Here is a 13,259-nt window from a genome sequence, read left to right as displayed (position 1 = left end):
CTAGATGATCTTCAGACGTCCCTTCCAACCTCAACCACTCTGTGATTCTGTGAAATTCAGTTTTTAGATCTTTATGGTCCATTTTGTTAGAATCATTTGAAAGCACTAGCTCTTGCAAAACAATAGAAAGAGATCCTTTATAATCATTAGAAATTAAACTGTAGTCCTACCTCATAAAAAGGCCTTTTAAATAGGTCTAATCACATTCTAGATATGTCTACATTATCACTACAGATGTCAATTCTATTGGTTTAAAAAAAAAATAAAGAGTGCAAAACTAAAATCTGAAGTGTCTACAAAATCTTTACTATTAAAATTATTTTTTAAGTCTGTCAACAACCCAGTGAATCTTAGCCTATTTTTTAACTGGAGAAGTTGCTCATTTTGTCTACTTGCTTCTCTCTTTATAGTATTTCTCCTGAGGTATTCACCTTCTTTTTTTCCCCCACTCACACTCACTTCACTTTTCAGTCTAATTTTAACTTACCTCAGTTCAATTATTCTCCTGAGAACTATACACCAGTTTATTTTGGTTTCCTACATCTGTAAATTGAAGCTTGCTCTACACAACAAAGAAGCAAAAATACATCCTTTATAGAACAGCTGATTTTCAAAACATTTAGACAATCTTTTGGGCATGGAATCTTTTATTATCTCTGATGACTAAAAAACAACTTCAAGCTAAGTACAGGTTAAAAACAATTTCTCTTAGTTTAATCTAATTATGTTAATCAACTCTTTTACTACATATGTAACAGCTGCAGTAGCAATGAATAACTTCATTTCAGTGCCTTAGAAAATATGTTTTTGATTGCACATCCTACTCGTCTGCTCTAGAACACATCCCAGCTTATAGCTTAAAGCTATGAGCTGAAGGCTAGCACAGTGCTTCCAGGCACCTTATTTATCTGTCTCTTTTGTTCTACATGTACGTACTAACTTTCGTTCTTATAAATACAAAGACAATTCCTAGTCCTATGAAAGAAAAAGCATGTAAGAAAAAACATCAGCAAGGACAGGGGCAAAAGCTATCCAAAAAAGCATGGACCTACAGATTTAAATTCCTGAGAAAAAGATTACTTTGAACTAAATATGAAAGCAGATTACAGACCACAAATGCATTTACTATTAGAGCCTTAGTTTCAAGTATGAAATTAAACCCCACCAAAATACCTCTATATCACTAAAATAATAAAAATAAAAAACGTAAACATATCATCAGTTTCATTGCAGTTATCACACAATAACTTTTTCATGCTGGATCATGAATGTAAGGACCAGGAAAAAAATTACATCTTCAAAAAATATTTGTTAATTGCAAGTAGAGTCCATATGTACCGTCTGAAAGCATGACTTTCACTACCACACAAAGTAGGAGAGTTGTCTTCTGCCCATTGTAGAAACTACCTTCTTGCTCATTTCCTTCTTTTGCTTGATACACAGCTGAGTCCTAAGGTCACACCTGGAAGAAACCTGAAGAAAAGGCAAAGAAAGTGCTAAATGAACATATGGGCAACACATCTCCAATATTGCCTGCTACCAGTAAACCCACATTCTTCTTTAAATACATCCCTGAGTACATTCTTAAAAGCAATTACCTTACCACAGATAACTAGCAGGAAGTCTTGGAGTCCATCTTAAAGGTAAGAGGTGCTTTCTGAACACTGCCAGCCCTCAGTGCTGCAGCACTTTGCAGGAAATGCTGCACTCTACGGAGCTACACGACAGATGTCTGGGATCCAAATATTTCCAATACAGGCAGAGAAGAGTACCATGCATTCCCTTGTACCCACAGGGAGCAAAGCAAAACAACGACTCTCAGGTAACATTACTTCTGCAATCCCCCTGCAGTTTTTGCACAACACTATCAATGCTAAAATTACGCAGATCTTCAGGTATTGCAAATTTCTGCCTTCCTCTATTATTCTTAAAACTGGCTTATAATAACATTGTAAAATTCCACAGAGTTTCATTGCCTCCTGAGGTTGCCCTTCCAAACCATTACTGAACCCAACTTGAGAATTTATGATCCAAACCAGGAAAACCTCCTATCTCCTAATATTTTCCTTCTCCTCTCCTCTCCTCTCCTCTCCTCTCCCTGTTCTTTTCTTTTCTGAATTTGGAGGCTCAGTATATTCTTTAGAATAAAAACTAATGTAGTAATGGTTGCCAATGAAAGCACGTACTCATGCATAGTTTTGATGCCAAAATGGCTATTATATTTTCCTGCCTGGAAAGGATCCTATGAAAAAGAAGGCTGTGCTTAACACATACCTGTGTTAAAGAATAAGATACTACTGCCTTGATGTTAGGAGAACTATCAAAAGCGTTACTTTTAAATACGGACTTAACTACTTTAGAAAATGTATGAAACGTTATTTCCTTAGTTCCTTGTTTGGCTGTTGCTTCATTATATGACATCCATAGTGAGAGGATAATCTGTTCAGCTCAACAATTTACTAATATATTAGTACATATAGTACATATAATTTACTACATATTCTCTCAGTTAGAAAAAGCTTTTTTTTTTTTTTTTAAACAAAACAAAACCCATAAGTACTCTCACCTCCAGCATGTAATAATTTTCAGTAAGTAAGAGTACAAGAGGCATAGTAGGAGCTGGGAGCATGGCGTGAAAAAAATGACACAGAAGAGGAAAATACATCTTATAATAAAAAGCTAGAGTGGTGTACAAATTGTGTGTGAATGTTTCCACTGTCTACCAAAAGCACGCTACTCAATTTGATGAAGCAACTGCAAGCTAAGTTAACTTTTCTGCTGGGAATGGGAGGGAAGTGTAGCTGGAAGAGTACTTTTTAAATGCCTGTATTTCAGAAACAAAAAGAAGACAGTGCAAAGGAGGAAACAGTTTTTGTGGATCTAGTTTATTAATAAGCATTGTAAATAACAAGACAACATGCTGTACAGAAACCTGAAATAGAACTACTGCAAATTTACTGGACTTTAAATGCTGCTGGACTATGATATATGATGTCCAACTGCATGATTTGTAAAGCATGGTTAGGGCTGTTTCAGTACATAGACATACACTGGTCACTCTCAGATCCTGTAGTATGCTATAGAGGAGGGAGGTTTTCCAGAAATACAAAACCAAATATTTACAAGAAATCATCAATCTCTTTCTTCTCTAGGGATAATGTTATACACAATTTTCCTACATATACCAAATAAAATCTTTGCCTTCAACTTTACTTTGTGTCTGCACAAACCAATCCCTCCCTTTTTGTTTATCCAATTAAATAATGGTAGTAAACTGCAAACATTTAATCAATAAACTTTCGATAGGAACTGGTATTAAAACTGCAAAAGAAAAATTTGTGCTAGAACTGTTGGAAACAAAATACAATGATTAAGCTTTTCAAATTAAAGCTTTATAAGCTTGAATCAAACAACCTTGCACTAATCAACCATTAGCGACTAGGAATTATTTAGGTCTACTCTCTGGCTCAGCGACACTAGAAGAGCAGTAACAATAGTAACTTGAGGCTGATGTGTTTGCACACTGGATTAGAGCTAGCTCAGAATACAACAGAACAACCTTCCACTTCTTAAAAAACAAACAAACAACAACAACAAAAAACCACACCAACACCCACAAACAAACAAACAAAAACCCCTGCACACACTGGGCTCATGAGTTATCTGATACAAAGTGGCTGCACTTCTCCACCTCTGTGCCAAGCAAAAAGACCTGTCTGGACTCAGACTCACATAACTAAAGTTATGTCAACCTAACTGTCATGCTAACATTCATAAACCCTCAGGTCCTATTAGCATGGGCTCATTGCCATGATAATTAGCTAAATGACCTGCATCCGGCCAGCTCACAGCCGAGAGAGCAGGTGCTCAGTAGTCTCTGTCTGGCCAAGCAGACGTGCCTAATTATTCTTCCTTTAGAATTAAGTTACACAGCACAGCTTATGAAAACAAAGAACTGATATATTTTACTTCAACCAGTTTGACTTCAGTTCATCTTTTTTTTTTTTTTTTTAAATACTTGACTGCTTTACATAATCAAAAGTTACCTTTCTTTCTGCCACCACTACCTATATCTTTGATGCAATAGTTCAAAGTGCAACAAGCATGTATTGAATTTGGAGAAAAAAAAATATCTAGGCTAGACTGTGTGACACATTACTTTGAAGGCAAAGGTTTTCTTTTATTGTTACACTGTATGAAACAAATCTAATCATGTAACTACCATTTTACTGTATATTGTATATAGGACTGTTTTCTCCACAAATTCACACAAGATGAAATAAGTGACTAAAAAAATTACACAAAAATATACAGCCTATGCACTAGATAAATTATTTATATATATGGCAAGATGTGTAAAGAGTCTATAGTAATGTTATTCCTCTGGATACTGACATGCCACTTGTACATTTTTTTCAGAAAAAATGTCACCTCTAATGCATAATTTTATATATGTAATATATAAAAATGAGGGCATAATTTTACTTCCAATAAGTTTACAATTAAGTGTTATTTATCTTGTTGACAGAATTTTACAATACCATAACACAAAATCATGGATATGATATTTAACACTTCCTATAATCAGATTCAACTTTACAATTCTTTTTGTTTAAGCAATTGTTTTTTTTGTTTGGTTGGTTTCTGTTTTTTACTTTTTTTATTTTTGGTGTTTTATTTGGAGAAAGGATGGCAGTTAATTTCTTCCATATCTCAGAAGAAAAAAAAAATCAAAAAACAAAGGGTTGGGGTTTTTGTTTGTTTGTTTGATTGTTTTGTTACCTGTGGGGGGGGGGGGGCGGGGGGAAGTATAATTCTAGTATCTTTATCTTTTCCTATTAAACTACTAATGTGGTAGAAATTGATTGTTTTGCCAGGAAATTTCAGTTACAATCTTCATCCAGAAAGGAAATGTTGAAGGCAAAATAAATAAATAAATAAATAAAGTTTTCAAATGCAGTTGCCACTTGGTATGGCAGCCATCTTTAACTAAAACTAAAGTCCTCTGCTTACAATAGGAAGTATTACATGTCAGTTTTATTTTAAATTTGCACAATTAATATGTTTGGTAAAGCTGTGTAAACTACAGATAAGCTTTTATTGTGTATCCCTGAAAAGGACTGATGAATTTTCTCACTGTGATGTCTCCAAAGTAAACAACAAAAGGCTCTGTATATATTAGGTGTGAATTAATTTGTCAAATTTTTAGTTTTCCTGGAACTGGAAATGAGCTGCGTCAACTACTGTGTGTCAGTAGCCAAAGGATTTTTTTTATTTTTTATTTTTTACCCTGGATTTACATGCAACTGGAAAGCAGTGTGCCACATTTTTTCTAAACATTATTGAAAAATACATTAAACAAAATAAAAAAAGAACAGAAGTACCTCATTAGATAATCCGATGTTTATTAATTAAACCCTATCAATAGATCAAGAGTGAAGCTTCTTTTATTTTGCACATAAAATGTAAATGTGATTTGAATAGATTTACAGTTGGGACAACAACATATAAAGCTACTTATACCTGCTGGGCACATAAGAGAAGCTCTTTTAGTGTTCATTGGAAACCTTCAACAACTTGTACTTCTGTAAATTTTACAAGCAGCTAATATTACAGCATTTTTACACTTTTTTTTAAATAAATTACACATAAGTTACAATATGAAGCCTACACAGAAATCTATCCACAAGAAATATTCATACACTGTCATTTTTCCTTCCACAAAACTTCGATTGTCTCACTTAAAGTATCAATAAAACTAAACAAAGTTATGCAGTTTGATAAGGAAAAAAATCTTGGTATCATAAATGATGAAATAGCTAAATGGCTAAAGAGCAACAAAATACTAGAAGGGAAAAAATTTGTTTTGTTTTTACCTAAGAAAGGAATTTCCTTTCCAATCCACTGTAGAATTTACTAGTTTTTTTTTTTTTCCTGCCACTATTAAGAATATAAATATGTCCAGTTAACAGAACACTGAAAAAATTCTAATCTTTACAGAGAACCATCTTGAGACTTTATCAAATAACATACTCGGGGTGTACTTATAATTATAGTTATCCAGCATTCATTACCTTCTTTCTTTGCTGAGAAATGTCAGCGATTCTCTAATAAACTAAGCTACAATGACAACTACTCCTTTATCTAATAGGTTTGGAGTGAAGTAACTAATATTTTAGCTAATCTTCTACTGAATACTTGTAATAGGTGATTATAGCTGTAAAACAAACATATACATAACTATAATATTATTTTAAACATCAGTAGCTTAAAGCCACAATATGACACCAGCCAAAATAACTAGCCCAGTTTCCTACTGTTTTCAGCAGTGCCCATGTAATTTTCAACTAACAGGAACAGTAGCCAAAGCAAGCTCTGCAAGATAAAAAAAAAAAAAAAAAAAATTAGACTTATAGCTTGAAAAGCATAGTTATCACACTTTTGCTTCCATTACTGTAGAAAATAAAATCTTAGAAATAAATTAAAAAAAAAAAATACTGATCCTTATTGTATTGTCATGTTGTCAATTTCACACGGAAAAGCCTAGTTAAGAGTTTTCTATTTCATCTATTGCATTCTTTCATAGAATAAATACCTGTGTATTCAACCAGTTAAAATTAAATTCAAAAGCAGTTGTCATGTCTTTGAGTACATTTTCCTTCTTAATTACATGAAAGATAAACTTTGTTGAAAACATATACCATCCTTCCTAAGAAGTAGATCTTACAGATTCTATTATGTAAGGTAATCAAATGAGACATTGCCTGCTTGATCTCTATTGCTAAGCAAATGGAAGGTGAAATCTATGAATATGCTATAAATTATAACAACAAAGATAGAAAAAAATTAGTAAGTTATATTACTGTAATATTCCCTAAACTGTACTAAGAAATTGCTTTCAACAGAGAGGAAGAACTGCTAGCAGGTATTTGTGCTATATGACCCATATAAGAAAATCAGTGGGATTTTGTGTTTTCTTTTGATAGGTTCTGGGTTGTGGGTTTTCTTCCCCATTTTATATATTTTGCCAAGAACTATGGTCAATTTTAACTAAGTCCTAAGTCCTAAGGATTTAGCTTTTCAAATTCAAATTCAAATTTAGGATTCTATATACATAAATATTCACAAGCCTAACAAGTTTGTATGTGCACTAAGAACAGAGTTAGGCTTAAGTTACACTTAAAGCCTGAAATAGCGGTTTTGTCAGATATGCATTTATAGCTGGTGCTCATGGATAAACGTAGTGCTGCTCCCAGACACTGGTGTCTGGTGGGATACAGCAAAGTTTGCCAGAGGGATGACTTTGACAGGATCTTCACTGGTGCAGTGTCTTTCACAGGTGTTGTAGAACTGGGGCCTGAGCCCACCTTGGACTTTGTCAGTGTCATCCTTTGGAAGGGACCTCCCAAGAGTGTGGCATCTGTCAGGCCTGGCTCCTCGGCCCCAGCCCTGCTGGAAGCCAAATGATGGCAAAGGGGTGTTGGACTGTTGATACTGTGTCAAAGAAGGTGGCATCCAGCAGTTGTCTGAATGGCCTAGGATGAGACACTCCTGTGTGCAGGTTTCAGAGGCTTCAGCCAGGGCTTTCTGGAGATTTACTTCGATAGCTGGGAGGGCAGAAAAAGACGAGAAATTATCAAAAGATCTGAAGACTGACATATGCAGGGAATCAAGGTTAACAAAGCAATTCTAGTTCAATGATAATGGACACAGTGGGGAAAGAAAATACCTGCAGCTGTAAAAATTAAATGAACATTTAGATGTTTGCAAGTTTGAGGCCCACAGTATGATCAGAAAAACTATTAAAATTTCATCAACAGATGATACCATGACTTCAGTCAAGTAACCAAAGCCCTTATACATTCTACTTATGACATTTTTATTTTTTGAAATTGTCCCTTGTGTAAAAACAAAGTAATAAAACTTTATAATAACCTAATACCACTATTCTATATGTTTTCATATAATAACTTGAAGAAAAGTTAAAATTTGATTATTTTTATTTAAATATTCTCTTGAAGCTGGATTTCCTGTTTGGTTTTGCTTTGTTTATGGCAAAAAAAAAAAAAAAAAAGTTAACTTGGACACATAGCCAAAGATGGTGCAGTGGCTTCAAAGATGCACTCAAGAGCTTTAAGAATGAAAGACAGCCTAACAACTGTTTTAAAGAGAATTGATTTCTCTGTGCATTCAATACTGGAAACCTTGAAAAATCAAAGGGTAATAGCCAATGAAGCTGTAACCTCTGTAGTTTACTAGTAATCGAACCAGAATTCTTGAGTAGATGCAAGATTTATGCCCTTGAAAAGAGATTACAGAAATTATAATTTGTTCAAAGGCAAAGTAAGCTACTAAATCTAAAAAACATAATTTGCAATACATAAACAATCTTAATCTGTTTCATTTAAATTATTCTGGGTTTACTGTGTTGTGTAAATTCAAATTAATATAATTTAAATACTACAAATCATTCCTTGAAATATTTTTCATCTTATATACGTTAATTTTATATTATCTTGCTATGTACATGGTTTAAGTATATCAGGAGAAAGAGTCTGATTAGATATTGCGTTGTCTTGTCTTCACAAACTGCAAGAACATCCTTTTTCAGAAAGATACGTATATATTTTTAGTACTTGTCTTCATGAAAATATTCAGAATTGGATTCACAACCAGCGACTCACAACCAGTGGAGAAGGTATGCTGATACAAATTACTTATTGAAATAAGAGTTCTGAGTGGGAGCCTCTCATCTTTTGAGATGTGTTTAAACAGATGCTGTATTTCTGTTCTAATAAATACTTTGCATGTTGAATACTTTGCATGTAAAGCTACAAAGCACTAATGCATATTTCCATGTTACATCTAAATACAAATTAATTTAGTTTTTCCTTCAGTCATTGAAATATATAATGCTGCTGACCAAAATACAGGTTACATCTTTTTAAAATCTACCACTGTTAAGTGGACAATTGGTTCTCTGTTGTTTCCTGAATGTTATGTTCTTGATTATTTCTTCTAAAGTAAATTGTATGAGTATGTGCCTGATAAAGAAATGATTGTTTATAAATATTTTTGTTTTGCCCTGTTTTTGGCATTTCAACATGTCTTCAGTCATCTTGTCTCTGTATTTTAGAATGTAATCCTGACAAAGCCTTGGCACCTTGCTGTTGAAATACTAATCCAGCTTTGATGGGCAGTCAGAGATATAAATATGGAAATAATTCAGTAGAGGAAATAGTTCATGAAAAAAAAAAAGTTACTGCTGGTAGATTAGTCTAATCTTTCTGTGTCCTACTATCTGCTATTAGAGACATAAATTTGAGTATATACAAGCTCTTTAAGCTCTTTAATTATCCAAGTTTTCTTCTCTTCTAATCAAGGCAACTCACGGAAAACAGGTATGTCCTTGACTGAGTGTTGAGTTAGCACTGATTTATGCAGAAACTGATATTTTCTGCATTTATTAACAAAACCCTGTTGATACCCAATCCCCCCAGGCATTCCTCAAGGCTTTCTAATATCTCTTAAAATTCTGTTACTTAGGTGAAACTGGAAAAATACTATTTTTATTTGGAAATAATAATTATTATGTGTTGCTAGATCTCCATAACAATTAGTTACTATACTTATAAGGTAGTACTATCTCAACCTAGAATAAAAAAGTAAACAAAATTAAACCATCAAAACCGGTGTTTGGCAATACTTAACTTGAGCTTTAGACAAGGGAAATGCAGAAATAAAAGGTCGTTTACAAAGCATTCTCTACACCATATTGACATATCAGTAGGACAGTAATTTTGTGCCATGTGTTGCCAGACTACCTGTAGACTTGGAACATGCTAACATGTTAAGAACAACAATGTTGTCAGAATGACATTCTCATTTATCCTCTCAATAATGAGATTTGTACACAAGTTTTAGCAAAAACAAACAAACAGAAAACAAAGAAAGCAAACAAACCTTTAGCACAACCTACCTAACCTTCATGGGCACAATCATATGCTGTGAATACAAGTTATTTTGATTTTTAGGTTTGGGTTCCATTACATAAAAATCCTGCATTGTCAGACTATTGCAAAGAAACTTTTTGTAGCAGTCAATCTTTCAGTATATGTATTTTGTACAGGTAATCTTGACTGTCAGAGTATTTATGTTTTTCATCACTGCTTATGACTAATAACATGTAAAATATACAGTTCTTATTAATTTTGAAGAGTTAAAACCCTTTACTACTGAGTATCTCTGCAGTGTTGCAAGAGAATAGAAAGTTAAAACGTATTTAGCAAATACAAGTACTTTTCTGTATGATGTCTGACATCTTTTTTTTCCAACAGTAACAGCCAAGCTTTGGTTTACAATAAACTGCACTCATTAGAAAGAAAAAAATAAAATAAAATCAATGATATCCTTAACCCTTAGACTAACTTCAAAAGGAATCAGATTTCAAGAAAAATGAATAAAACTGGTTTGTTTTTAATTTATATCTTCTGCATATAGGCCATAGCATTAGTGTGGCCCTGAGGTTTTCTTTAGGAGACTGGGTATGCTGTAGGAAAACAAATTAACTGAGAGTGTGACAATAAATATATTGCGAGATGCATAAGGTCTCCAGTATTTGCCTTTAAAGGAATCTTAGATAATCTCAACAACTGGTCTGCTGCAGTAAGACGTACTAGCAAGGATAACTCAGACACAAAACAGCTTTGTCTTGGTATGAAGTAAAAATAAATACATAAAGCCAGGAGTATTAAATATTTTTAGCACAATCTAGGAAAAAAATGACTGTTGGAACATAATTCTTCGGGTTTTCAGTGAACTAGCACAAAATGTAGGAAATTTTCTTCATGAATATTCACCAGGCATTATCTTCTTTGACTGTTCTTCCAGGCCATGAAATGTAGCTTCCTTCAGTCAGTATAATTCATTCTCTATTTTTCTAAGATATCATTCTACTGCTTCATTAGCACTTGAAATCATTCTAAATAGCTGCCTAGCCCTGGCATTGTATCGCCATCCAAGCTATGTTTTACTTATAAAAATTATATTTCTAACAATTCCCTATTTTATCAAAGCAAAGAGCTGTTTATCAGCAATATATCATACCAACGGTGCCACCTTAAGATATAAAGCAGCTGATTTCCAATATTCTGTTACTGACTTAACATGTAAAGAGGTCACTGTAACTAGCATTACGATGTTGTCCACAGCACCCAAGCTGGCTTCCCCTTCACCACTTGCTGCCCCCTTAAAAGGAGGGACTCAGGCTGGGTCAGGAGAGCATCCCAAAAGACCATCTGAAGAGGATTTCAAGCCACACAGTTGTGTCAATGTGAAGTTCAGTGCTCAAGTGGCATTTATCCAAGCCTGGATAAATTGAGCATGGCATTTTCTAGCTGCTCCTCTTTAAGCTTTCTTCTGCTTTGCATCTTCTTATGCAGGCAAGTGTTTGCAACAGTTACTTCTTGCAAGTCATTGATTAATGTGGGTGATAAGAAAAAAAATTTGAGCCCTTCTCTCATTCAAAAGAGGTAATGTAGGTGATTATTCTAGTCCCATAAGTATTCTGGTAGGAAAGATCTGTGACATCTGCCTCTAACAAACAAGTAAAAGAAGGTTCCTGCTGTCTTTGAATATTTTCAGAAGAAATAATGGTTTTCAGTGTCTGGTAACATGTTCTCACATAAGATATGACAGGTTTATAAGTGGAAATAAAACTGTAAATATCCCTCATGTATTAAAAATTAACAATATGTTCATTTCAACTTTTACCAGTTTGCCTTGTTTCTTCACTCATTAATAAAACCTTAATTTTATATATTTTTTCATACTACATGGAGGCTCACCAACCATGACATGCAAGTTGTATGAAAGATAATTTTTAATTCATACAATGGAACACACTTATGCACATGTGAATTTACCATTGTCACTTGAACTCCAGATTGTTTTAGGAATTAAGCTGTTTTTTAAATTGTCTGCCTCTGAACTAAGAACATTTTTAAAGAAGGTGTCTGTCAGCTGTTATGAAATGTTTAGATCAGAGCTGTCAAGTATAACTAAAAGCACAATAGTTAAAAGACTTTGTTCATTGTTCCACAGTCTTTATCATTTATAGGTCAAACCAGTCTTCAGTAAGAATATTTACTTTTACTTAAAATGTGGAATTTCAACCTTGCCAGGTAGCTATCCTTCAGTCAAAACAATTATAAAAAAAATACTATTTGATTTTTTTTCTGTTTGTTTTGGTTAGAGACTTTCTGTAATTATAAAGCCCACGTACAGTACATATAAATATAAATGAAAATATAAATGTTGATTGTTCTTCTTGCGTATGGGGTATGAAAGCCGAAGAACAATACAATGCAGGTTGCACTTGGTGCTATGTATTTTGTAGACTGAATGCTGCATACTTTGACATTTGTTGCTCAATATTTGTTGCAGGTTTAAGAATATTTCTCATACAGAATTCTCAAAGGAAAACAGGCTGTTAGTCTGACAGTGTTATCAGCATTCTCATAATGTTGAAGCATATACTTAGTGTATACATGGTATACTTTCTTTTCTAACCCTATGCCCCTCCATTCCGCCAAAAAGGAGAGGTACTACTAGGACAACATCAAGAGGACCAGTTCCTTTTTCAGTCTGTCACAAAAGCCATCCTTTGCATCATGGAATCACAGATTTAGGTTGGAAGGGACTTTTAAAGATGTCAGGTCTAATCTCCTGCTCAAAGCAGTGTATCTTGTTCAAACTATAAGAGAACATTTTTTCCAAAAGTCTGGGCCAAACTTTAAAAACGGTACATCTCCCTTTGAAAAAAATTGAGTGCACATTAAAAGAGATATGCATTTCTGAAAGCTGGACAGTCAACACCATGATCTCCTGGACAAACCTTAAAATGTCTCCACCTTTATCCACTTACACGTAATAATGATCAAAAGAGATTTGTAAATGTATTCATTAGCAAAATGCTCAGATTCAATAGAAGTTCAAAAACTGACAGACTGCATGGTATCAGTCCAGGCTTAGGATTTTTATAAATTGTACGAAGAATTCAAAAATAATTTCAAAAAAATTACGAAAACAATTTAAAACACAGGATATAGATAGAGTGCTTGAATTTAACACCATGTAGCTGAAGTCTTAATGAAAAGCCAGTACTGAATATGACACATTTTGGATGCAAACCATCCAGTGTTACATTCAGAGCACTCTTGTTTCATAATAAAGCAAGCAACAATTAGCAAGCAATTAAG

General features: G+C 33.7%; 1 protein-coding gene across 7 annotated transcripts in view; it reads right to left on the bottom strand.

Moving 5' to 3' along the window:
• Positions 1-5,386: 5,386 nt before the first annotated feature.
• PCDH11X (protocadherin 11 X-linked) overlaps positions 5,387-13,259 on the bottom strand; it is a 484,442-nt gene continuing 476,569 nt past the window's right edge. For 6 of the 7 annotated variants that reach the window (XM_080553216.1, XM_080553221.1, XM_080553198.1 and 3 more), the window contains one exon: positions 5,387-7,607. In XM_080553216.1, the coding sequence (XP_080409342.1) occupies positions 7,216-7,607 (392 nt within the window). In that variant the 3' untranslated portion in view covers positions 5,387-7,215. The remainder of the gene's footprint in view (positions 7,608-13,259) is intronic. The other variant, XM_080553222.1, reaches the window with a different exon arrangement.

Source organism: Anser brachyrhynchus (assembly GCF_964034855.1).
Source record: "Anser brachyrhynchus genome assembly, chromosome: 13".
Lineage (NCBI taxonomy): Eukaryota > Metazoa > Chordata > Aves > Anseriformes > Anatidae > Anser > Anser brachyrhynchus.
This window is presented reverse-complemented; position numbering and strand designations above follow the sequence as displayed.